The sequence below is a fragment of the Acipenser ruthenus genome, chromosome 28 (assembly GCF_902713425.1).
Source record: "Acipenser ruthenus chromosome 28, fAciRut3.2 maternal haplotype, whole genome shotgun sequence".
Classification (NCBI taxonomy): domain Eukaryota; kingdom Metazoa; phylum Chordata; class Actinopteri; order Acipenseriformes; family Acipenseridae; genus Acipenser; species Acipenser ruthenus.
The window spans coordinates 16,132,142-16,157,101 of record NC_081216.1 but is presented as its reverse complement, the minus strand read 5'-3'; the positions used below and the strand labels follow the sequence as shown (position 1 = coordinate 16,157,101).

At 37.7% G+C, this 24,960-nt stretch overlaps 1 protein-coding gene across 4 annotated transcripts in view; it reads right to left on the bottom strand.

Moving 5' to 3' along the window:
- Positions 1 to 1,816: 1,816 nt before the first annotated feature.
- LOC117434639 (potassium voltage-gated channel subfamily KQT member 1-like) overlaps positions 1,817 to 24,960 on the bottom strand; it is a 358,344-nt gene continuing 335,200 nt past the window's right edge. For all 4 annotated transcript variants that reach the window (XM_034057236.3, XM_059002773.1, XM_034057235.3 and 1 more), the window contains exon 18: positions 1,817 to 4,382. In XM_034057236.3, coding sequence (XP_033913127.1) covers positions 4,188 to 4,382 — 195 coding nt within the window. In that variant the 3' untranslated portion in view covers positions 1,817 to 4,187. The remainder of the gene's footprint in view (positions 4,383 to 24,960) is intronic.

The following is a 24,960-nucleotide window of genomic DNA, read 5'->3' as shown; positions in this document are numbered from 1 at the left end:
ACTGTAGCAACTTCCCACAAAAGCTCAGGAGAACTGATGGTCAGTGGGCCTCCGATCTCACTGCCAAGCCAATCAGCTCTTTAGGGTAAAGGCCAGCACTGCAGGGGTCTGCTTGAGTTCACCAGGCGCCAGGCCGGTGAACACTGGGGCCCAGATTTCTAAAAGGATTGCGCATGTTTTACGACCGCAAAATGGGCACTGAGGGTTCTTGGATAGGATTTATAAAACACACGCAATGGCATAAACACGCAATTAAGACGTAATTTGCGGGGGCAATGTCTCTGTGCGCTTTAGCCCTTGATGCATATGCAATTCTGTATATGCATATGTAATTCTGTATATGTATATGTAATTTTGGGGCGTTCCTGAACGAAACCGCTAAAATTGGGAGGGAATTTTGCAAATGAGGTCTATTAAATATTCTGTCTAATTTATTAAAGCTGCCGGTAATTGCGGGCCTCGTATTTGCTTGATTATTTTAAGAACTCTGAAAAGCAGGTGTTAATTTACCGCAGTCAGACTGTAGGCTATATAAAAGGCAAGGTGATGTGGGAGACTTGTCTGCAGCAAGACATCGTTTTCAAGGAAAAAAGAAACATTTAATAACATTTTGCAAAGAGCTTATTTTTTATTTAACCCTTCTGATCAAGTCAGTTTGTAAATTGCGGTTTATAATACCGTATTGTTTTGCAATACACGTTTCATCATAGCTTACATGACATAAAAGAAAGTCTGCAAATAGAGAATATAGAATCCATGTAAAAAAAAGGTTCTTAGAAGCATCTAAAAAGGTCTTTGTGTGCCATTCATTTTCTTTTGGAATGTGTAAACTACACACGCAAGGTTGACCCAAACCCGCTACTTATTGTGAGAGGTGTGTAATTCTCCACCGCTAATTGCGGTGAGGGGTAATTAAATGGTTTGATTGCGGAATCGCCTGCTTCACCTAATTAGTCTTATATAATAGGTTGTTATTTTGATGCTGAGTGCGGCCGTACTGAACACACACATTACATGTCTTTTTGCAGTCAGCTTTTCCCCTTTATAAATTTGGGCCTGATTGCCTCCCTAACCCAGAGCTACTGTAACTCTCCCTGTGGAAACACCAGAGAAGACTGGCAACAATCTTTTAGGAAAACAGTGGTTCATCTTTATTTTGCTATCTGACTTGCACAACCTACGGACAATAAATTATTGAGGCAAAACCAGCAGGGACTGTTTCTCTTCATCGTGCTACAGCGGATACTACCTGCCAGGTGCTTGGTGAGCTCAGGGGACACCTGCAGGACTGTCCTCCAGAGGCTGGTAGCTCGCCGACATCTGCTCTTGACTTCCTGGGTGTAAAAGAAGAGATTGGCTTGGTCGTGGGATCGGAGGACGCCCTCTGAACCTTCAGTTCTCCAGAGCTGTGTGGGGAATTACTGTGCTGAGGGAAAATAATTGGAAGTTCTAAACTGGGGTGAAAATCAGGGGTAATAATTGGGCACTCTAAATAAACAAATAAACAAATATTGAAATATTGAGTTTTGGATTGGTTAAATATGAAGGGAGCACTTTATTGTGGGCATTTTATGCAATGACAAAAAAAAAAAAAAATGATGGGCTATTAGGGTGCTATGATTAAAACAAAGTAAATGTTAATGATGGACTCTTGTTAAAAAGCAAAAAATAAAATGAACACAACAATAAATCACAATGGTTCATCATTTTAGAGCCGCTTGGTGGACAACTTGTATCTGCTTTTGAGTGCTTTTACTAATATACCGTTACAGATCATGTACCAAAGTTAAGGTTAAGATAATAATACAGAAGCTGGTTCAAATATGAGGACTGATTTATTGAGTCAGAAATGATATTACACTGTAAGTGATACACTTTAGGTATCAAAGAGAAAAATCATTACAAAATCAGCATGATTTATACAGCAATTGCCCATATCCCTGTGTCATAATAAAATAAACCTGAAGACCTTTGAGATTGTAAAGGTGTATAGTTCAGTTCAAGCATGTAGAGCTAATTTTGTTCACCAGTGCATTTGTCTTATGGTTAGGTTTTGGCACGTTTAAGTTAAAAAAATGTCCAGTGTCTTTGACTGAGTGCCTATTGTCTTCTATTAACCAGTAAACAAACACAGCTAACTTATCTAATTGTGACCCAACAGTCCCTAAACTGACTGCATTATTATTATTATTATTATTATTATTATTATTATTATTATTATTAAAATACCAGTAATGCATGCTAGTCAAAATACAAAGAAAAAGTACATCATGTCTCATATACACATATGTGTGATTTGTTTCTAAAAGTTTGACCTACATAAAATACAATAAATGTGTACCGGTATACATAACAAATCCATGACAGTAACTACTTCTTGTCAGGTAAAACTATAAGAAACTAAATCAAGCAGAAAAACATATCAGCTAGTGTCTTCTTCAGTTTGAATGTTTGTCTACCTGACTTCGTTTCTTCTAGTTTTACCTCAATTCTGATAGAACGTTTTGAAGTTATGGATGATAACTTTCTTCTGTCAGGACTACCAAGTTCGGGCTGGAAGTGCAGCGTTGTATCTTTACAAAGCGGAGATATTACACTCATACACCCTCAAAGAAATGTTAACATACAGTACAGTGTAGATCATGACACATCAGATCCAGTTCAACAGGATATCGACACAAAACTGGCCATTTCTCCAGTAGGAGGATTAGACTCATATAAAAACATGTGGGTAAAATGCCAACTAACCAAACTTAGTGGTGGATATATCAGTATAAAAATGGGTAGGAAAAACACTGGGTTATATTTACAACATTGCAGATATTGTCTTTTGGCTGCTGCACGCTTACATGTACCAGTTAAACTTTTGTAAAATACAGGAATCTTCTACTTGAATTATTACTGTAGTATTTGGTTTGTAACTTTATTGTAAAATCACCTTTGGTATCAAAGAACTTCTGGCACCAAGTATTGGCTGATATCGAAAGCACCAGGGGGTAACTAGCACTGCCAAAAGAACAGGTACAGCACATGCAAAATTACATGAACGTTTCGGTTTCTTCTATTAGGAAACCTCACAAGGCACTTGGCTATAAGAAAAAAATGATTAAATCTTGTCTGAATACATTTCAGATTAAAGGCTTCACAATGCAATGTATACTGTTACTGTAGCTAAAGTAAAAGACTGCTAGCTTGTGATTGGAGACCTGTTTAACTAGGCTCAAAACTGGCAATTGTTTTCAAAATTATTATAAACAGGGTTAAATAAGGTCTTTCTTTTTTTTATATTAAGTTGTTTTTTTTTTACTGATACTGTTATGGGTAGCATTCATTGTGTCAAAATACTACAGTACTTTTTTGGTAAGTTTGATACAATTTGTAAGATTAGGAGACACAGGCTACATAGAATTCTGAACATATTCATACATTACTACTGTACATCTGAATGACATTAGTAAAATAGGTGTTTTAAAATCTGTTTTTATGCTTTAAGAAGTTAAAAATGTAAGAGTGTTTTTGAGTTGTCCCGTTTCTTAAATGAGTGTGTCCAGTTTCGATGTGAGGGACAAATAGATATGCAAAATATTAGTTATCTTCTTGTTTAGATTTACTTTGTATAAATTTTCTGTTTTCATGCTGGTGAATTTTAATGTCTCAATGTGGCATCAATAGGGTTTTCAGAAGCATGTTTAATCTCAGAGTACAGCCATTAGCCTGTCCCACTGCAACACTGTCCCTGGTCGATGTATCTGCATATAACATATGTTCAATATAGTGTTGCAGCGGTATAGGTTATTGGTTACATTCTGGTTTACTAGATGTTCTTTGAGGTTAGACATTTATATTGAGGACAAAAGTGAATCTAAACAAAATACATCCATTACGCAGAATAAAAAACTTTAGATTCTGACTTTAGAATAAAAAAAATATATATACACACACATAGATATATGGCAAGTCATTATTATTATCTGTCTGACAATTTTTTTTATTTCTAAAACCCATCTCACTTGAGAGAGTCTGCTTTTAGATTTTAATAATGCTTCAATTTCCACCTTGTGAGAATACGATCTTCTATTTGTTTTTATGATAACATTTATTTATATCCTAATGGTCTTCATGTCTCAGTTTAACTGAAGGCTTGATCTTCAAACAGTATTTACAGTCGAGCATGCGGGGGGAGGCACTCAGGAGCTGTGGTCCTGGTTCATCCTGGGGATGGACAGCTGCTCGTAGGTAGGCAAGGTGTTGCTGTTGGAGAGGAATTCGGACTGCATGGCTCCGCTTCGCACTGCTGGTCGGGCAGGCTGACTCTGAAGACCAGCGGCCAGACAGTTCAGCACATCGGCAATGTGGTTCAGCTTATGGTCCATATGCGTGATCTGATGGGAAATAAAATTAATTTAGAGCTCAAACAGAAAATAACTGTTCGGTCCATCAAGGATCACCCCTTCGCTAGCACAACATAAGCCCCCAGGACGGTATGTAAAGCTTTCGCAAGCGATCACAGTGTTTTAAACCTGGTAAACTATTCCATGCATGTAATAGCTAGGATATATAGAGGCATCTGTACAAGTTAGAAAATTAGTTTGAAAAAGTTGGTTTCATAGACCCCGATAAGCACTAATCTTGCACTACCTAATGCTACCTTAGCGCCAAACAGTGTTTGTGAAACCAGTCAAAAGCATATCAGAATCTGAGCATATTAAGATGCCCAGTCCATCTGTTAACATAATTTGCACTTACCGATTTGTGGGCAATATCACAAACTATTTTGGATCACGTACCACTATGTTAAGGTTGCAAGTTTCAGTCCAAGGGTTTAATAATGTTTCTTACACGGGCTGGAGGTATTCCAAATTATATTGCCATAGAGAAATCCAACTTAAGAAAAAGCAACACTACTGTTTCAGACTGAGATGATGTTTGAAGTCAAGACAAAGAGATAGCATTAAATACTTGTTTGGAACCAATACAGCTACACACAATTTAACTAGCAAGGAAACCTGCTAATAATACTACTACAACTGTGTAAACAGTGACTTCTCAACATCACACCATTCCAACCTCACTCACAGGAAGTTCTATGCATAAACTGTTTAAACTTGTAACCAAGGCTTAGATTGTTATCTTCAATTCTAACGCTTTCCTTTAGATGGCCACGGAGTTGAAAAGGGGAAGCCCCCTAATATATCAGTCTGAGCATTAAACAACTGCATAACCCCTGTAGTCACCTATCAAATGCAGCCAATGTGGGTTTGCCTTGCAACGGTCACAGAAGCTGTGTTTTGAGGCTTGTCAGATTTAGGTGGTTAACAACTGATGGAAATGCAGATTTTATTTAACGTGCCAATGACATACTTTATATTCATGTACTTAGAAGTTTAAAGCACCGCTGGCCTTCAGGGCCCTAAACATATTTTCTCTATAAGTAGAGCTGGTACACAAGAGTGTAAACATTAGCCTGTAACCTTAGAAGTTAAAAGCACCCCAGTGGCCTCAATATAGCTCTCAAACATGTCTTCTCAAAGTACAGATGGCACACCTGCACTCTGTCCCCTGCTGATGTAAGAAATACCACATTTGTTCAGGTACTCTCGCTGCAGGTAGCAGACATGTTTGAGCGCTCTATTATCTTTATAACACACACTTTGAGACCAGGACCAATGGGCACATTTGGGAGTTGAGAGGAGTTCAGAGGGTAGAAAGCACCATTTCACACAGGGAGTGGTTGGTGGTTGCCGAGCCCTGTTGTGGCTAACGATTAATTGGGATCAAGTATCAATTGAATGCTATAAATGGCTTCTTAAAGCTCTATAGTAGCTGAGGAGTTAATACAAATGTTGTTTTTGATATACTGATAATATGTTACAGGAAAAACAGTTGATATTTTATAAGACTTTAAATATATAATGTAGTAATACTAAAATACCATTTCACCAACGTTAGACTAGAAGTCTTTTTCAAGTCAACACAGTTTCAATTAACTAACTAAAGACACTGAGAAAGACTTGTAGTCAAAATGCTTGTCAAAGAATTTACCCTTGAGTGTTTTATTATTGTGGAAACATATGTAATGCCTGTTCTTAAAGTTGCAGGGGACCTCTTGTTAGGCGGTGTTTAAAGTTGTTTGGGTTTTTTTATTCCTGTACAGTTCCACACTGGTTCCCAGTGGACTTCAGTGCTTGCTTTGTGAAAGTGCGCTCGTCAGCCCCGTGGCCATGCAACTGAGACATTCCCATTGAAAAACGTTCTTATCAGCTGCCCACACGGTCGCGGCTGTATCCTGCCTGTCACAATCACCAAGCAGCACGTCTACACTGTTCCTTCAGACATGGCAACAATCTAGACTGGTTTCACAAAGTACTTCCTGAAGTCTGCAGGGCTTTCAAAACCCCAGCCAGCATTGTGTGGGACACATGAGGCTAAAGCATTCCTCAGGATTAGTGCTCTTCCACTCGTCTGACTGCAAGTACCCACATCAATCACAGCAAAGCATATAGAGATAGCGTGTTGTGATTTTTAGTTTTTTTCAGGTTAAAAGCTTTCACACTGAGAAGGTGAAATCAGCTTCTGTTTTGTAAATGACTCTGCAGCTGATGCATAGTTTACACGCCCTAGTCTCTGTAAGTCGCCTTGGATAAAGGAGTCAGCTAAATAAACAAATAATAATAATAATTATAACCTAAGCAGACAGACACACTTGATCACAGGTGACACTGTACTGTTTAACTGTGCCTGAATAGTTTCCTAAACACTGAAAATATGAAGGCTGTATCTCAAAAGGTTGAGATGTGGGAAGCAAGGGATGTTTAATCATGATCTTTACATGTAGTACTTTTCGAGTAAAAAAAAAAAAATCTTAAAATGGAAAAACAAGTCTACGTAGCACTGTTAACCTGAAACAATGAATCACCTTGTCTGAAAGAGTTACTGTATAAATTGTATCTGCAAACAGAGAAGCTACTTTTTTATACAGAGAGTACACACATGTGTGTTTTCATAAAGTACCTAGCTTTAAGGCCACTTCAATAAAAAAAAAACACACCTTGCAGTTAAGAACACTTTTTTACAGCCCCATTTTGACGGCAATATAAAGTTAACTTCAGTATTAAGGCCACCTCTGTATTCAGTATTAAGGCCACCATCTGCAATATCAAACCTAGTTTAAGACCAATATGCTGCAAACTAATAACTCTGATGACTTGGATGCCTGATGATATAATTTGTTTACCCCTTTTATTTAGATGAAAGAAACTAAAACTGTAAATTAGAACAGTTTGCATAAAACAAGTATCAACTAACACCTAGAACTGTTGAATAAAGTTAATACATTGTCTAAACTGGTATAAAGTTGATAAAAGAAATCCTATGTACATTAATTAATAAGGCCATCCCCCCTATTAGTAGTCCCTGCACAAGACTTAATATGGAGATTTCACTGTATTAGGATTCTGGCAAATCCAGTACTCTTGAGGTCTATAAGGAGGTCTTATATCTTTCAAACGTTACACATATACAACAAGCTGGAAGTGTAAGTTCACAGCACAACCAGAATCTCAAGTATTACTTGAGCTGGTATTAGAAAGGTGACAGTAACAACAGATGTATACTGTGCAGTTCTGACAGTACGCACTCCACTTGTTAGCAAACTCTTTAATACAAAAGACATCTGATAGAATGACAGGCTAGTGTACAAAAGCACCCCGTGCGCTACTCTCTTTAATTCTTGTAATATTGACTGAGGGATTTGTAAGGCTTTTTGCATTTGATGTTGGGGTCACTAGTACTTGAATGCCTTGTCAAATAAATAAGCTATACCACAAAACGTGCGGACTGATGGCAGGCAGCATTTTAATCTCTGGATTGACTGAGGCTCTGTTGTTTTTGCATCTTTTTGCCAAGAGGTTGAACTTTATTTAAAGGAACTATAGTTTCCTCAGGGGGGGAGTATCAGGTGATTATCTATCCAAGCAGGCTGAGTGCAGGTTCAGTTATATTTCTTCCTCGACTCGAGTCCCTGCAAGGCTCTTATCTGACAACTGTCACAAGGTAGAAATGCAACTGATTCCCAAATGTGTTTTTCTGAGGACCAAATGAGGAGGTGATCAAGTTTAGAAATATTAAAAGAAATTTAAATTCAGTTACATTCAGAAAAACTTAGCCACAATGTTTGTCTTTGAATTACCAAGTATGTTTTAGGATTTATTATTTTTTTCATTTTAAAGGATCATGTTATTTGACAATCAAGTAGATATTAAATCAAATTAGTAATTTTACCCCTAAATAAAATGTGTTTACTCTACTTTATCCGAAAGCAAAATAAGTCGACATGTTAACATTTAACATCATGATGATAAAACATTAAAACCTTGCTTTCTAGCCATTTTTAAAAAATGTTACATTTTTTTGTCCTTTGCTCTTATGGACCGCAAAAGTAAAGGCACCTTCAATATTAAGGCCACCATCTGCGGTCCCAGATGCATCACACCTTTGTTCGATAACCTAAAGATAACCAAATGTAATTTTTAAAACAAACCATTTTAATTGGATTTTTTTTTTAATGATTGAAACAGTAAATTAACATAACAGTAAAGTAAAATAATATCAGAAGAAAAAGGTTAAACATTTCAATAAATTTGAAATATTACAAGAAATAATATCTACAGTACCCTCGGTAGTAAGGCCACCTCCCTATTAAGGCTGGTCTTAACAATGAGGTTTCACTATGTAATAATAATAATAATAATAATAATAATAATAATAATAATAATAATATCTCACTAGCACTGACCTCTCACCTATTCCTGTTTAGCTTCACCTCACAGCACACACTGATAAGAGATGCTGACTGACAGACAAGATCAGCAGATGCAGAAGAGCAATCTGAACAATACTGCATACAAAAGCCCTGTTTCAAACAGACCAACAAGGTCAGTGTGCAGCAAATCTGAACATGTTCCTAACCTGAAATTCATGATTTGCCTCTGATCTGAAGGTTATAATTTTGAACTCCTTCGGAAACTAGTTATAGTGGTGAGTGACCATGGTGGTAAGTAGATTCAAATGTCACTGGAATTGTTTGCATTCCTCTTGTATTTTATGCTGTTTGCAATCGATCTGAGTGGGTTTGGGTTCTGTTGCTCCAGTATCGAGTAGTATCACTGTTCTGTAATTCTGCCTTTACCTAACAATGAGTTGCTTTGAGCTTGCTTGGAGAAGCCTAAATGCTGGGACTAAATGGCCTTGCTTATTCCATTCAAATAATGTGCCATTCTGACTTATGTACACAGAGAGTAGGTGGGGTTGACAAAGTTAAATAGTCACATGATCACATGATTTAAATGGTCCTGGCACTTTGGATGCTCCAGACAAAGGCTGTTTTCAAAGTTCAAAAGGCAGATTTAGAGGAAAATGGTAATTCAGTATTGGAGAAACAGAACCCAGAACCACTCAGAATGACAAAAACACCAAAACTTTAAGGTACTTACCTAATTGCCTTTGTGCTACACTACATTTAAAAATGAAGATAAATCTATTTAAAAACTGTCCAAAACTAGTTTTTTCAATGGACAACACAATTGTTTTAAAATCTATTCTTGGTATGCCCTCCCTTGCCCAGTTTGTGATTAAATAGCTCAAGCAGACCCTTTTGAACCTCAGCTGTATATCTTTGTAACAGTTCAATCATATTCAACTGTTAGATGATTTTATAATGTCAGTAATCGTCACAAGTTACCAAAAAGTCCCTGTCTTATACCAAGATGCACAAGGGCTCCATTTCATGTACTATAAACATTACCTGATTTGTTTCAATTACTGAGGAGGAGTAAACAGAAAAGGCAGATTAGAGATGCATACAGAACACGTCTCTTATCTAACGGAAGTCTGAACCCACACACTTAAGGACAGGATGTTGAAAGTACATCAGGTACTGTAATTCATGCCCACAACCTTGTATCTCTTCGATCAGAAATGGCAAGTACACAATGTTGTGAAAATGCGATACAAAAAAAGACAGAAAGTCTCAATAAGTATTTGGCTCAGTATTTTGGCGTCAGGCCATTGCAATAGTAGTATAGTTGTGTTTTACAGTTAATTACACAAATAGACAGACTTCAACAGACTAAACTGTATCTAAACCAAACAGCTGGCTTGTTTAGTATCAGTTTACCCAACATGAAGGTCTGTAATTACATAACCCTAAAACAGTACAAACCAGGGACAATCTCAGGACTTTACAAGTACTGAGGCTTTATTAGGACCCATCTACCCGATTGGGTTTGGTATCACCCTGAATTAGAGATACAAATTGGGTTTATCATGTGATGTGATCCCTGCAGGACTTTACATATGTGGGAGCAGCACAATTGCAAACAGTCTTCCATAATGGGGGAACGATCTAACGGCATTTAAAAAGAGGCATGATAGTGGGTGCACATCTTGCAGGTGCCACTGTGGCAAAGACAATCATGTTAGTAGGCTGCTCCAAAACATCGCCATTAGAACGCATCAGCAATGGCAAAACAAAGGAAAAATGGTCACCAAGAGAGACAGATGTTGCCAAAACAGGGGCGAACAGAGGGGAAAGATGTTTACAGAGGCTTTTCAGTTCTGAAATATTAATGCCTAAATAGATGAGCATTGCTCAAGATGCCTCCCAACACCATGTTGAGTTTATGCCATGTTGTGTCATGACTGTGATCAGGGCAAGCGGTGGTGCAAGTCCTAATGTTGTCAGGCAGTTTATATTATGTGTATATATACAAATACAGCTATATACCTACAGTCAAAATGGGGACTGTTATGCACTGATGGCACCCATCACCATACACCATAACTGCCTTCTCCAGGTATAATCTGATAAACTATATATTTTCACCAATAGATTAATTAAGTCTGCGATAATGAAGACCTTCTGTATGTGTAAGCATTGCACATCTCAACACTTCAGACCCATGTAGAGGTCTAGGAAAGAAAAAGTGGAGAAAAAGTGCAAAATGTTGAGTATTAATATCTGGATGATATCACGGTTCTACTTCATTGACTTCTGCTGTCATCTCCAAATTAATAGCTTATATATATTAATACTCCAAACGTACCCCCAGGCTCCAGCCATATAACCCTTCTGTGAAACTGTGTCATAATTTGGAGCCCAGCACGTGACACAATCTCTTGCTGAGATCAAAGTCAACGGTAATACAGGTTCAAAACTAACGACTTCTGCTACTTTCCTTTAGGTCAGTGCCCTGATGTACAAGCAGTCACTTCCCTGCACTTTGATTGCCAATTTGTTTTAACAAGACTGTACAAAGTCAAAGCCAGGAGGCACAGCAAATACTAATTCATGGCCATTAAAAAGAAAGACCGTACACAGACTGATTTAGGGCTCAACTGTTTGAATTTCAAAGAAGCTATATCGAGTAGCAAAGATAGCAATAGATACTGTGACTTTTGGGTTATTCTTGAAACTTTAGAAAAGCATGCCGATCGTTGTTTTCATTAACGGGAAACAAACACAATGGCAATTAAATTGTAACAGTATGCAAAGTGAACGCCCAAAATGGAAATAATAAGCTCTTAGAAAACCTTTTTTTCTATACAGGGACTGACATCTTTAGAATTACAGAACATTTTTTAATTCTAAGGCTGCATTCACACCGTTTCAAACGGACTCGGTCTGGTTCGTTTAATTTGAAACAATGTATCAATGTGCTTGCTGTTCACACTTATCTGTGTGCAAAGGGACCGAGTTCGTTTGGATGTGAACTAAGTTAGTTTTTTTTTCATCCTTTTTCCTTTTCTTTTCATGACCGAGTCTGTTTGTGTTCACAACGCAGTTTTCAAGTGAACTCGGTTCGTTTATATGGTGTGTGAACCAGATGTTTACAATATCCTGCAAGACATATTGAAAGATGGCAGCTATTGATGTATTGCTCTGGTTTTTAATATAGCATGTTTTAGATTCTTTCATATTGCTGTGGAAGAAAGCACTTGGGGAGGCACTTTGCTAATTTAATTCATACCTACAGTAGGAGAATAATGCAGTTTACACATTTCTGCACGGTTCTCCTGCTGTCAGCAGTAAACACAGTAATTTAAGAAAAGACTAAAGATATTTGACTATTTTTATGATTTTTGTCTAGTTCGGATTTTGGTGTCTGACCAAACTTCTGTCAGAGCTTCAGTTTCTCCCACTGTCCAGATTTTCACAGCGAAAAACTAGAGTTTTTTTTCAATTCACTGACGCTGTTAACATAACAGTATATGAGTCAGTATATGAACCGAACTACGTGCAAAATGTTTACTTCCGAGTCAGGTATAGTTTGTTTCCTGTGTGCAAAAGGACCGAGTCCAGAAGTTGTTCACATTGACATTTAGCAAGCAAACCAGACTCGTGCATTTGTCAAACGTACCGAGACCAACTCTTTAAACTTTGTTATTCATACTTCACACCAAATGTACTGAACTGTACTGAATGTATACCAAACCCAGTGTGAAGACACCCTAACACACACAACTGAATTTCCTGTGACATACAATATCATTATTTCTGCTTCTCAAAGGTTCAACATTAAAAAGAGCAGTACAGCTTAAAACTACCTTTGAGGAATGTAAACAAAGTGGTCTGTCAACATATAATGCATTCTGTTAACGGTAGGAATAAAGCTGTAAACAGACTCCAATGATTCTTAGTGTAAATATGAACATTATTGTGGGGCTCTGGAACTTGGAGGGAAATGCCGTTGATGTTTTCCTTTTAAATAAGGACTTATTTAGTTAAACAGAATGAGAATAGGTATAATAACAGGAGGGTGTGTGGTCCAGTGGTTAAAGAAAAGGGCTTGTAAGCAGAAGGTCCCCGGTTCAAATCCCACCTCAGCCACTGACTCATTGTGTGACCCTGAGCAAGTTACTTAACCTCCTTGTGCTCCGTCTTTCAGGTGAGACGTAATTGTAAGTGACTCTGCAGCTGATGCATAGTTCACACACCCTAGTCTCTGTAAGTCGCCTTGGATAAAGGCGCGCGCTAAATAAACAAATAATAATACCACCACAAAACAGGCAAGACAGGTAAATTTAAACCGTCTTTTACAGGTGTCAGACCCCCCCAAATACAGTAAAAATATTACAGCCTGCCTGCAAAATGCTCATTCAAGACAAACAGAACAGTACTTACTGCAGTCAGAAAAAATAGTCCATGGTATTTAATCAGATTAACATTGATTTTTTTTTCCACTATGTTTAACTGGGATAACTACGATGTACAACTAATTTAACTGGAGCGAAATTATTTAAAAATCTTATTATATTTAAACACAGCACATAATTAAACATGTTACAAACTTCACATGATTCCACAGTTATCAAAACCTATTTGTGTTCGTTGTTTAAAAACAAAAGACCACATGTTTTTAATAGTGCCAGGGGCTAAACTGAACTACTTATAAACCCATTGACCCTCTGTTCTGCTGAGGTGGAAATAAGGATTTAGACGATAGATGTGAGATTTAATTTTGATGGTATTGAGAAATACTGGAATTTTTTATTTGTAGAATGACAAGTTTCTCAACCACATACCACTTTTTTGGGATGTCTCAAGAAACGTTCTGGATTTAAGTCCTTTGTCAATGGAAGCACAGGCTAACTTGAGGGAGCAGTTCAGTCTATGCTTGTCTAATGCTTGGTCTCTTGCCTTCATAGACAGACTAATAGTTCCTCTATTAGGTACCTGTCCTTAGTGTTGCACTTTTAGGGTTTAGTTTCAAATTAAGAAAATTATTGGAAACAAGGATGTCAATAACATGCACCCCGCTGCCACGACTGTAAATTCAAAACAGAGCAAACAACACGACAAGAAAGATGAAAACCATGATGCATACCAACAGAATGAAGAGAAGAGAATAGAAGAAGAACATTGTAGAAGTGGTATTTAAGACCTGGACGGCAATAGGTAAGCCAGTTAGGGGTTAATATCATGGTAAAGTATATTAAAATGACTGATTTGCACTATGTGAACTAGAGATATGGAAAAAGTTAAGTCTGTCATACGTATGTACGAGATAGAGGCCTAACTTTGAAAACTGACAGAACATGTTGACATAACATTTTACAAACCAAAAGTACAGGAATAAAAAATTCAGCATTCTAAATGCATTCCTGTGACTATTAAATGATGAAATATCATTTTTGCAGAATTATAGTTACAAATGTTATGACAACATGTTATAAGTACTTACATTCTATTTGGGGTTTCAGCGTGATAGAAAGAGTTATGCACAATGTGTGGCCTGTAGGAAAGCAAGTTCAAATAAAGCATTACCTGAATACAAAAACACAAGGAACCTCCATTGAGGAGGCTAAAGTCATGGACTAGCAAGGTGAGCAGTGATACTGGCGACATCAAGCAAGGCCACACAATAGCAACTGATCAAAGCTTAATGCCTCCACCACAATTAACCCTTAAATAGAATCATATGAACACCTTCAATCAGGGCTCTTTGTAGCCAGACAAAAGATCCTGACATCAAAGCATCTCATCCAAGCCGCCCCCCCTGTCCTGTCAAACGCAGCAGTGGCCGCGGTGGAAAACCAAAAGAGAACCACTCCCTCACAACCATCAGGGAGACCACTGCACAGCACTCTGGGAAATGAACACCAGAAGGGAGGGGCTTCTGTGATAGTGGTTCAGGAGAAGGATGTGTACTTATTAAAAAAACAAACAGAAGATCTGTTGTTTCAGTATCATTTTGGAAAACTGAATTAAACAGTAAACAAGATATTAGGGTTACAAGTCTTTTATTTTCAGTTTGGCTCCCCTTTTCATTGCTGCTTTATTTTTGGTTATTACACTGTTATTTGGTGATTGTTGTATTATTATTTGTATTAAATGTACAAATATTAAAAATAACTTTCAGACTAGAAGCCTCTCCCAGTGTCTTCTTATTTTTAGCATGGAGGTGTAAACACAGACAGTATGGTCACCACATTGTCACATTTTCATAAAGTACACTTTTCTGCCCATGAATGTATTTTAATTGTAATTCTTTTTTGTTTGTAGTAAAATATGTATTTGCATGCTCTACTTTTCATTAAAAAAAACAGTTCCATCTAGTATCTTGACACGTGACCTTTTTTAAAAAAAAAATAATGTTTTGTTTTCTCTGGCAACACAGACAGCAGAGCCGACTGTTTTTGTCAGTAAAATGACACAAGTGTAACCCCACTCTCCCTGCACACATTTACAGCCAAGCTCCAGCTCGAATGTTTACTCTAGTCTAAAGAATCCCCCAGAGTGCCGTTTTTTATCACCGACTGTCAGAGAAGCACTAGAGCGGCCTCATAAATCAGCGTGCAAACTCATTACATCAGCATGCTGCGGCCAGGATTTGAGTGGAGCGCGCCTAGTCAATAAACTGCTTTACAAAAAAAACCACACACATGCTCGACGAGGATTCCAGAGGATGTTATTTACCAATCAGCCAATGTTGTGTGTTGTGCACCTTGCTAGAGATTCTGGGGAGGCGTTTCCTCCGGTTGTGGACGACGACACATAAACCACATATTATTAAGTGGTGCCAGGGCAGCTGGTGTGTATGCAAACAAAAATATGCATAACTCGTGCCCTACAAGATGATAGGTGCCTGAAGGTGGTAAAAAGGCCCATTCTGATGACCTTTTACACTATTTTTGTGTGGGATAACCTATACAAATAACTAGCATTTAAAAACATGTTTCAAGGACAACAGATAATTCATTAACATAAGAGGCTGCGTCTCTCATGTCATTTGCCCACTTAAGCTGGAATGACCCTTTGACACTGAATATATGATGGTCTTATCCATAACTATAAACATTCACTTGTGGTGAATTTAGAAATAAAATAAACTTTGCTTGTTATTGAATTTTACAAAGTTTCTTTAAGTATTTCTAAATAAACTTTTTTTTTTCTTTCTAAAGACTAAAGATTACAACAGTACTACTGCAGCAATACAACCTCTCTGGAAAATATGAGCGGATATTATATCTTCCTGTTAGTGAGCACTTACAAAGTTGAGAAGTGAAAGTCTGTTAAGCGCATATTGTAAAAAGTGTGTGTGTGTGTGTGTGTGTGGAGGGGGTGTAAACTGATCACATTATCACATTGTTTTTTCACTCGCTTTTTTATTTATAGTAGCAGCAAGTTACCGCAGACGCATGAGTACAAATAAACTCAGCTGGGGGCCATAACATTGTGAGTAGCAGAGATGGTCATGGTATGATTTCTGCAGCAGTTTCACAATGCTCAATCCTGTGGGTAACTTTTTCTTTCTTTCATGTATTTCTTATAAAACTGAGGGCCTTGATTCTGGCAGGCACTGACTCAGTCTTCCCCTTGCACCTCAATCCTGTCTTGAACACCCTCTGTTTGACATTGAGCAGAGACTAATTGTGCAGAATTCTCAAACAGTTATCCAACGTCCACTGACTGCCACTGCTATGAGATATTCTACACACGGTACTGGATTTGAGGAGATTACATGGGCCAGTGTAGCTGCAGACATATTGCTCCTTCTACTTAGGAGGAGCTCTCTGTCTTTCTTTGTACCGTACTAGGAAGATACATTCTAAGCATACTTTATAGGGACAGAGGTGATCATTATAAAGCTTACTACTGGGTGAAAATCCACTCAGCCCAGTAGGACCTGCAAACTACCTGGGTTCAGGATATCAATGCAGGGGCGGCTGGTTAACAGTGTCCACTTGCTCGCCGAACCCCCAGTCTCTTATTAAAGAATTGCCTTCTTCTGGGTGATGTGCGTGTCATTTCCCCCCTCTCACGTGACACTGGCACATCAACAATGCCGTTCATCCCATCTGTTTAATGGGCTGAAGCCAGGCTGTGCTCGTTGAGAAATGCGAGCACCCAAATCCACCGTGCACATGTGCAGTAGCAGCCAACTGTCAGCCAAGACGGGCTTTGATTGGCTTACAAATGTCTGGATGGAGCACAGCCGGTTAGCGAACATGGTGAATAGGTGATCAGCGCACATGTACCAAGACAACAAAGTCTATATATAATATATATGAGCTGCACAACTTCATCTCTTCTCAGTCTTGCATGGTGTGTTACTTTAAGTAAAGACAGAACATGTTTGAACTATTTAAAATGTTAACTTTAAAATAATGTTAGTTGTCTTATTTGTTCAACTTCAGCAGTGCTTTAACTTAAGCTCAATAATATCTTGCTGTGTTCGGCAATTTTCTGTAATCAAGAAATTTGCCTTGATAAGACCTGGACCCCACCCCCTCACCTGCATCTGAGGTGTGAACACCCAAAAATGCACCAGCCGCCACTGTCATAGTGTACATATTAATTGACACTTTCTAGGTAAGAAAATCAATCAGCAGTATAATGTAAACACAGATACACAGTAGGACCCAAGCAGGATCCCATTTTCATAAAATAATCCTGTGGTACATTTGGTAGGCCTGTTTACACAGTTTGCATTGACAATTATCCCAACATTATCAGTGCTGTGTGCCAATTAGTTTGCTTTGACCCTGCAGCTTGTTGCAAGAACGCAGTACTGAACTGGTGAGACATTTGTTTTTAACATGTTGGGTGTTGAAAGCCAGTTTACACAGTGCTGTTGCAATGTGCAGAGAGATCTTAACACTAATCAGATATGTTAGTTAACATAAATCCCCTGCCACGATTGTAAAACCAAAATTACAGTCTTCAGTATCATGAAAAAATAGATCACTATAACCTACACCCTTTGCAAGTGTGCCATGCGTATGTACAGACTGACAGACAGAAGGACAGGTTGCGCCATATATCCCCAGATTCTGATACTGAAGTTTCATCAAAATTAGACAAGCCGTTTTCTTTACATATGTAAAACTCGACTTTGAGTCACACTGAATTAGGGGTCTGATCACGGCCTCATTTACCTTGCTCCAGTATCAAAACAAAATGTTAGTAGTAGTTGTTTTTATTTGTTATTAGACAAGACAACGATAATAAAACCTTTTTCCAGAGGTCGTTGTGCTCATTGACGCTTGTCTCTCTCTCTTGATGCCAAGACCATGACTAATTTCCTGCCTATCTGCCTGCCTGAGCTTTGTGGATAATTTCACTGTTGAGTAGTTGCCCTGGTTAATCATAATAAGAGCTGGATTTGAGCTTTAGTGGGGGTCCTTGTCTTCACAAATAACTATTTAGTTAACACTCACTCAAACTGGTCACCTTGAGGAGGAGATAACTAATTTGGATATTTTGGATGGCTGCTGCTTCAATTGTTTATGCTTCACTGACAAAGTGCAAAGAACAGTTCCCTGCTGAAATTAACCAAGTGTAACAGTGCACCATTTTAAACAAGTACTACATGGCAAATAAAAGCTAGTCCTAAGAACCTCAAGCTTTCAGTACACCTTTAATTTTACTGGGCACTGAAGTACACTGGTGTAGACACACAAACACTGTGCAATGACCCCTTATCAAAGTTTTCAGCCACGTAGCAAACCAGGATAAGCAACCCCGGAATCTATTGCAATCTTTGTTCCCAAGCCATAGCCAGCATGTAGAGAATAGTGTGGAATAACAAATGGCAATGACTACTTCAATGAAAATGTGTTAAATCGGTATTAAAGGACCCCATTGATTCAGCATCAACAACATGGTTAGGTAACCCATTGCACACCATCACCACTCTCTGTGTAAAGAAGTATCTCCTACATTCCAGCTTGAGTCTATCTGCACTTCATTTCCAGTTAGCGCAAATTCCATAGGTAATAGCTGGCAAGTTCCTCTCTGTTACCAATAGCTGTGAATGTGGCTTCTGAGGTGCAGCTCTATGGCTGAGATATTCTGCACACGGACACATGGATTTGAGGAGATTACATGGGCCAGTGTACCTGCAGACATATTGCTCCTTCTACTTAGGCAGAGCTCTCTGTCTTTCTTTTGTACAGTGCTAGGAAGATACATTCTAAGCATATTTTATTGAGACAGAGGTGATCATTATAAAGCAGCTACACACTACTTGGTGAAATCCCACCCAGTACAAGACCCTCTGTGCAGACTGAACTAGTCAGTACGACTTGCTACCCATCTGAGTTCAGTCTTTACCATATATTATGCACAAAAATTGACACTATTCAGATAAGAAAATTGATCACTAGTGTTACTTAAACACAGACATCAGTTGGACCCTAGCATGCCATGCCTGTGTACACAGTGAAACAGTTTGCATTGACAATTATCCCAACATTATCAGTGCTGTGTGCCAATTACAGTTTGCTTTGACCCTGCAGCTTGTTGCAAGAACGCAGTACTGAACTGGCGAGACATTTGTTTTTAACCTGTTGGGTGTTGAAAGCTAGTTTACACAGTGCTGTTGCAATGTGCAGAGAGATCGTAACGCTAATCAGATATGTTAGTTAACATAAATCCCCTGCCACGATTGTAAAACCAAAATTACAGTCTTCAGTATCATGAAAAAATAGATCACTATAACCTACACCCTTTGCAAGTGTGCCATGCGTATGTACAGACTGACAGACAGAAGGACAGGTTGCTCCATATATCCCCAGATTCTGATACTGAAGTTTCATCAAAATTAGACAAGCCGTTTTCTTTACATATGTAAAACTCGACTTTGAGTCACACTGAATTAGGGGTCTGATCACAGCCTCATTTACCTTGTTCCAGTATCAAAACAAAAATGTTAGTAGTAGTTGTTTTTATTTGTTATTAGACAAGACAACGATAATAAAACCTTTTTCCAGAGGTCGTTGTGCTCATTGACGCTTGTCTCTCTCTCTTGATGCCAAGACCATGACTAATTTCCTGCCTATCTGCCTGCCTGAGCTTTGTGGATAATTTCACTGTTGAGTAGTTGCCCTGGTTAATCATAATAAGAGCTGGATTTGAGCTTTAGTGGGGAGGGGTCCTTGTCTTCACAAATAATTATTTAGTTAATGCTCACTCAAACTGGTCACTGATTTTCTTACTGCGCAATCACCCCTTATCAAAGTTTTCAGCCACGTAGCAAATCATGATGATAAATAACCTCAGAATCAATTTCAATCTGTGTTCCTAAATCATGGACAATATTTACAGAATTGTATAGAATATGAAATGGATAGTTTAATGATAATTGTGGTATTTAAATCTAGATGTCTTTAGGAAAGCATCCGTGGAGCTAGTATCATGGTAAAATAAATCAAAATGACTGATTTACAGTATGTGGAATAATTTATTGTGTTCTCCAGAAACAATTTGTGTACAAACAGAAAGACCCCTCCATATAGCCCCACAATCTGATAGTGTCAATAACTGATGCTACATAATGTTGATAACAAGTAATTCAGGAATTCAGTAAGAGGTTTTCCAGATATACAGAAAATGTTAATTGTGACAAACGTATGTACACTTCCACTATATCCCCGTCGCCAAGGATTTCATATCTTCATAGCTTTACAATATGTAGAATTACTTATGACAGATGCAGAGTTGTATTCAATTAGTGGTTTCATTAACCTAATCAAGTAGGCTGGAATAAGGAATGTCCATACCAAGTTTCCTCACAATTGAATGGAAAATTCTGAAAACTGGGACATAAATCCCTGTTGACAAAACCATTGGCTTCCCCTTGGTGTAGGAACAATACTACTTCAAAGTGTTTATATTTTAGTTTGTTTTATATTGTGGCAGACAAATGTCACATTGTAGGGTGAGAACAGTCTGTACAGAAATACAAAGAGATAGACATATCATTTTAATGAAGCACACTCATTCCAGCCTTGTAGAAACTTTCTTTGGCATTTGTTGGCTTCTTAATAGTAGACTATTTGAGGGCAAAGAAACACAAGGGGATTTGGTATAAATAAAAAAAAAGAGGTCTGCAAGATTGGAACAAACACGACAGTCTAGGCCAAAGCTATGGACGTGAGGGCTATAATAATTTGAAGCCTCTTTGCCTTAATCTAGCTTTCTTTTTCTCACCCAGTACAGTGTTGTGGACATTTATTTTCTTCTTGTCAATGAGAAAAAACAGTGAAAAAACTAAAACAAGCATGCGAGTAACGGAGTAGTGGTTAGGGCTCTGGACTCTTGACCGGAGGGTCATGGGTTCAATCCCCAGTGGGGGACACTGCTGTTGTACCCTTGAGCAAGGTACTTTACCTAGATTGCTCCAGTAAAAACCCAACTGTATAAATGGGTAATTGTATGTAAAAATAATGTGAAATAATGTATAATGTGACATCTTGTAACAATTGTAAGTCGCCCTGGATAAGGGCGTCTGCTAAGAAATAAATAATAATAATAATAATAATAATAATAACGTACATCCCTCACCACAGCCAGGGCTGGGCACGGAAATGTTTTACTATTTATAAAATAACTATTTTCAAATAGAAATAGTAAATAGAATTTTCAGAGACTATTTCTATTTAGAACAGAAATCTATTTTGTAAATAGTTTTTTTAAATAGATTTTTTTTTTACTGATGTACTTGTTGATTGAGGCAGGGCTGACATTCTCAATTCATTATTATGAAAAAAAATAGTGCATACTACAACTGGTAAACAGTGTCAACTATTACAAAAAATAAAACAATTCTACTATTCTCAAATTAGAATTTACTATTTAAAATACATTACTGGCAACCTATTTTCTAGCTGCATTTTAAATAGATTTGTGGACAGCTATTTTTCTATTTAAATAATTTCCTTAACTATTTTGCCCATCTTTGCCACAGCTGATGTCAGTATGATGAAAAGGCTGGTGACCGTGACAGTATGAGTATGTACAGAACAGTACAGATTATGAAGTTTCATGACAATTGTATGAGTGATTATCCAGATATATACAAACATGGAAGTGTGACATACGGACAGACGGATGGATGAACGGACAGACAGACACCTCTCTATAGCCCCAGAATCAAATACTCTCGATAACTAAATAATGTTAATACCAAGCTTCATGACAATCGGAAAAGCGGTTCCTCAGATATTTGGAGAAGTCTGAAGTGTGACACACATACGTCTATACAACTGCCTTCACTATCTCTGTAGGGGTTTCGTCCCCAGTGGGGCAGAACAGAAGGCTAACAGAATGCTAGTGACCCCATACAGCACACCTTCATATGGCAGCCACATTAGATTGGAAGTCAATATCATGGTATGTTAGGAAATATAAGTTAGTAAATAATGTGTGGTGCAATTTTCATAATCTAATTGTGTGAAATGTGTGTGAGTGTGGGTGGATGTTATTATAGGTTATGGGTTTCAAGCTAGAAAAAGTTATGGGTCCCAACCTTAACCCCCTCAGGTTCTTCTGTGGTTTAATAATTAAAAGGGATCATCTTTAAAATAAACTCTTAATGCAATTAATAATCCAGAAATAAATACAAGCATATTCCTCCTGTCCTAAATCAAACTGCTAAATTGCTAACTATTTTTTTCCCTAAGATGTAAGGAAGACAATTAAAGCAAACACTTTAATCTCCTCGTTCTGCATCTGTCATTTAATCCGGCGGCAATATTAACCCATGTTTGATGTGGTTCTCCATTGATTTAAAAAAAAGTACTTGAAACAGTTGTACTCAAAGCACATTTTTGTCAAACAAGATCAAAATGAATTACACTCCACTGCTGTTTGATAAATAAATACTTTTGATGGGGATGATCCAAGACAGCAGATTATTTTTTTTGTGAGGTGGTTAGAATGTAACCATGGTAACAAAACCCAATGTAAAATACATAATGTTTGCAGAACTTTCAACTAGGGGTGTGCAAACTTCACACCCTTTAAAATAAAAGCAGCACATTTTTTAAAAATTTTGCAGGTTGCAGTTTTTTGGAAATATAGGTTCTCTGTAAGTCACACACACTTCAAACTTCAATCAAAGTAAATCAAGGTAACATACAGAAAAAAAAAAAAAACATGATTTAAAAAATCCTCTAACATCAAATAACAGTTCAACAGGAATTGCATGGACTAAGTTACGCAGGGCCAGAAGACTGAAATTAAACACATACAGACTAACGAGTGAGAAAGCCAGAGTGGTTCAATAACATTTTATAATTATCTATTTTTACTGCAGTTTCACTTGAAGATTTTCAATATTGCCCACCCCCACATTCAGCTCTACCAGGAAGCAGCTGGAGTCAAGAGAGTTAAAATAAATTCAGGAAGCAAAAAACAAAACAAAACACCACAGGTCATAAAGCAAAATTCAATTTTTAAAGTCATTTTTGTGTCCAATTTGATTTTTTATCTTCAAGCTGCTACGAGTGAATAATTACATGACATAGTTTTCTAGAAATAGCCAAAGCAGAAGCTGAAACTGAGTGGTTTTTTTATGTTTAAAACATTTCCGTGACGCCACCCTTTGATCTTTTGATTGATTCATTCTACAAATCTTCTAAGTAAAAGTGGCTTTGAAGAGAAGGGGAGTGTGGGACAGATATATTGTTGATTAACAAATTCACAGTTTGTGCTACGAATCCACAGAAAACTGTTAATTCATCAACACAACCACATAGTATTACACATTTCAAACGTAACACTTACAAAAGAGCTTGCGATTTCAGTTTAGCATTTCCTATTGCTTGCTAATATAAAAAACACATTTTCATAATTTCAAATTAACACAAACACGCCTCTTTTTTTTTTTTTTACGTATCTTCTGAATTGGCTTAGGAACAACAGCAATTTCATTATCACTTAGTAAATCTCCATCAATTACACGGACGTTAGATTTAAACTGAGCTTTTGCATTTCTTTCCTGGCTTTAACCATTGTTCAAACAAGCTTACAGCCCACTTACATTTTGCTTGAGTACTTGAGTGCTCTTTTTTAGGTTTAGCAAAACGATCAATTACTTCACTCTCCGTTCCCGGTTCGCATTCCTTTTTTATGCACTTTTCCTAATGCCACTTTCATGTTCCACATCTAAAACAGTCCTAGCTACCATCTGCACTTACAACAGACACTTTTGTCTGTGTAAGTGGGATTTCAAATTCAAACTCCGAGGAACTCATGAAAACATTCCCACAATACAAGAGCAAAAACCAAATCCAATTACCAAATTAACAATCAAGTCGAAACAGTGAATTGTTTTTTTCACTCTCATCATTTTTACTGAAACAGTTGTCCATACCAAGCAGCAACAACAATAATAATGAATTGTATGCATCAACTGCCTCAAGATTAATGGAGGTTAGTTACAGGACCAGTCAGTATTTATGGAAACTGGTGCTTTTGAAGCGAGGCGACATGCTCGAGGTATGGGAACGGGTTAAACTGGACGGGCACAGTATCTATTCCAGCCTGACAGGCCGAGCTGTAGTTTGAACTCTCCATGACCTTATGATGCATAAGCTAAGCACGCCAGGTGCATTCGTGTCCTGAGCCAACATGGCACCGAGTCAGCAAGTGATATGATGGCAAATCCGTTCAGTCATTTCTTTTTCCAAGAGAATTGCAAACAGATTGATCTCCGCGGGCTAAATTGAGTCATGAAAATATGTTACACAAAGCAATTTCTTAGCTGTCGTGTAAAGACAAAAAACCCAGTTGAACAATAGTTAAGATGTCTTACTGCAGGTCAGGAGAGTTCAAGCCCCTTCATGGCTATTCTATTACCAATACCCAGTTTCATCTTGCAATATGGGGAACTACATGCTAGAAAGTAACGGTATTTATCTGACACTGCAGAAGCATAGTTAGAATGAATCAGTTTAAAGATTTGAGAAAATATACAGGGTGTTCCCAATTAATTAGTAATTAGAAAAACAACAACCATATACGAGACCCTGAGCAGTTAGTTATTACTTTGTTTGCTGTAAAAGTTTAAAAGGGACATGACAGTGGGGCCTGACTAGTCTGGGCTATTATTTACAACATTGTAAAAACATTAAATCTCCCGTTAAAATTCAATTCAAATGCAAATGAAACTATTG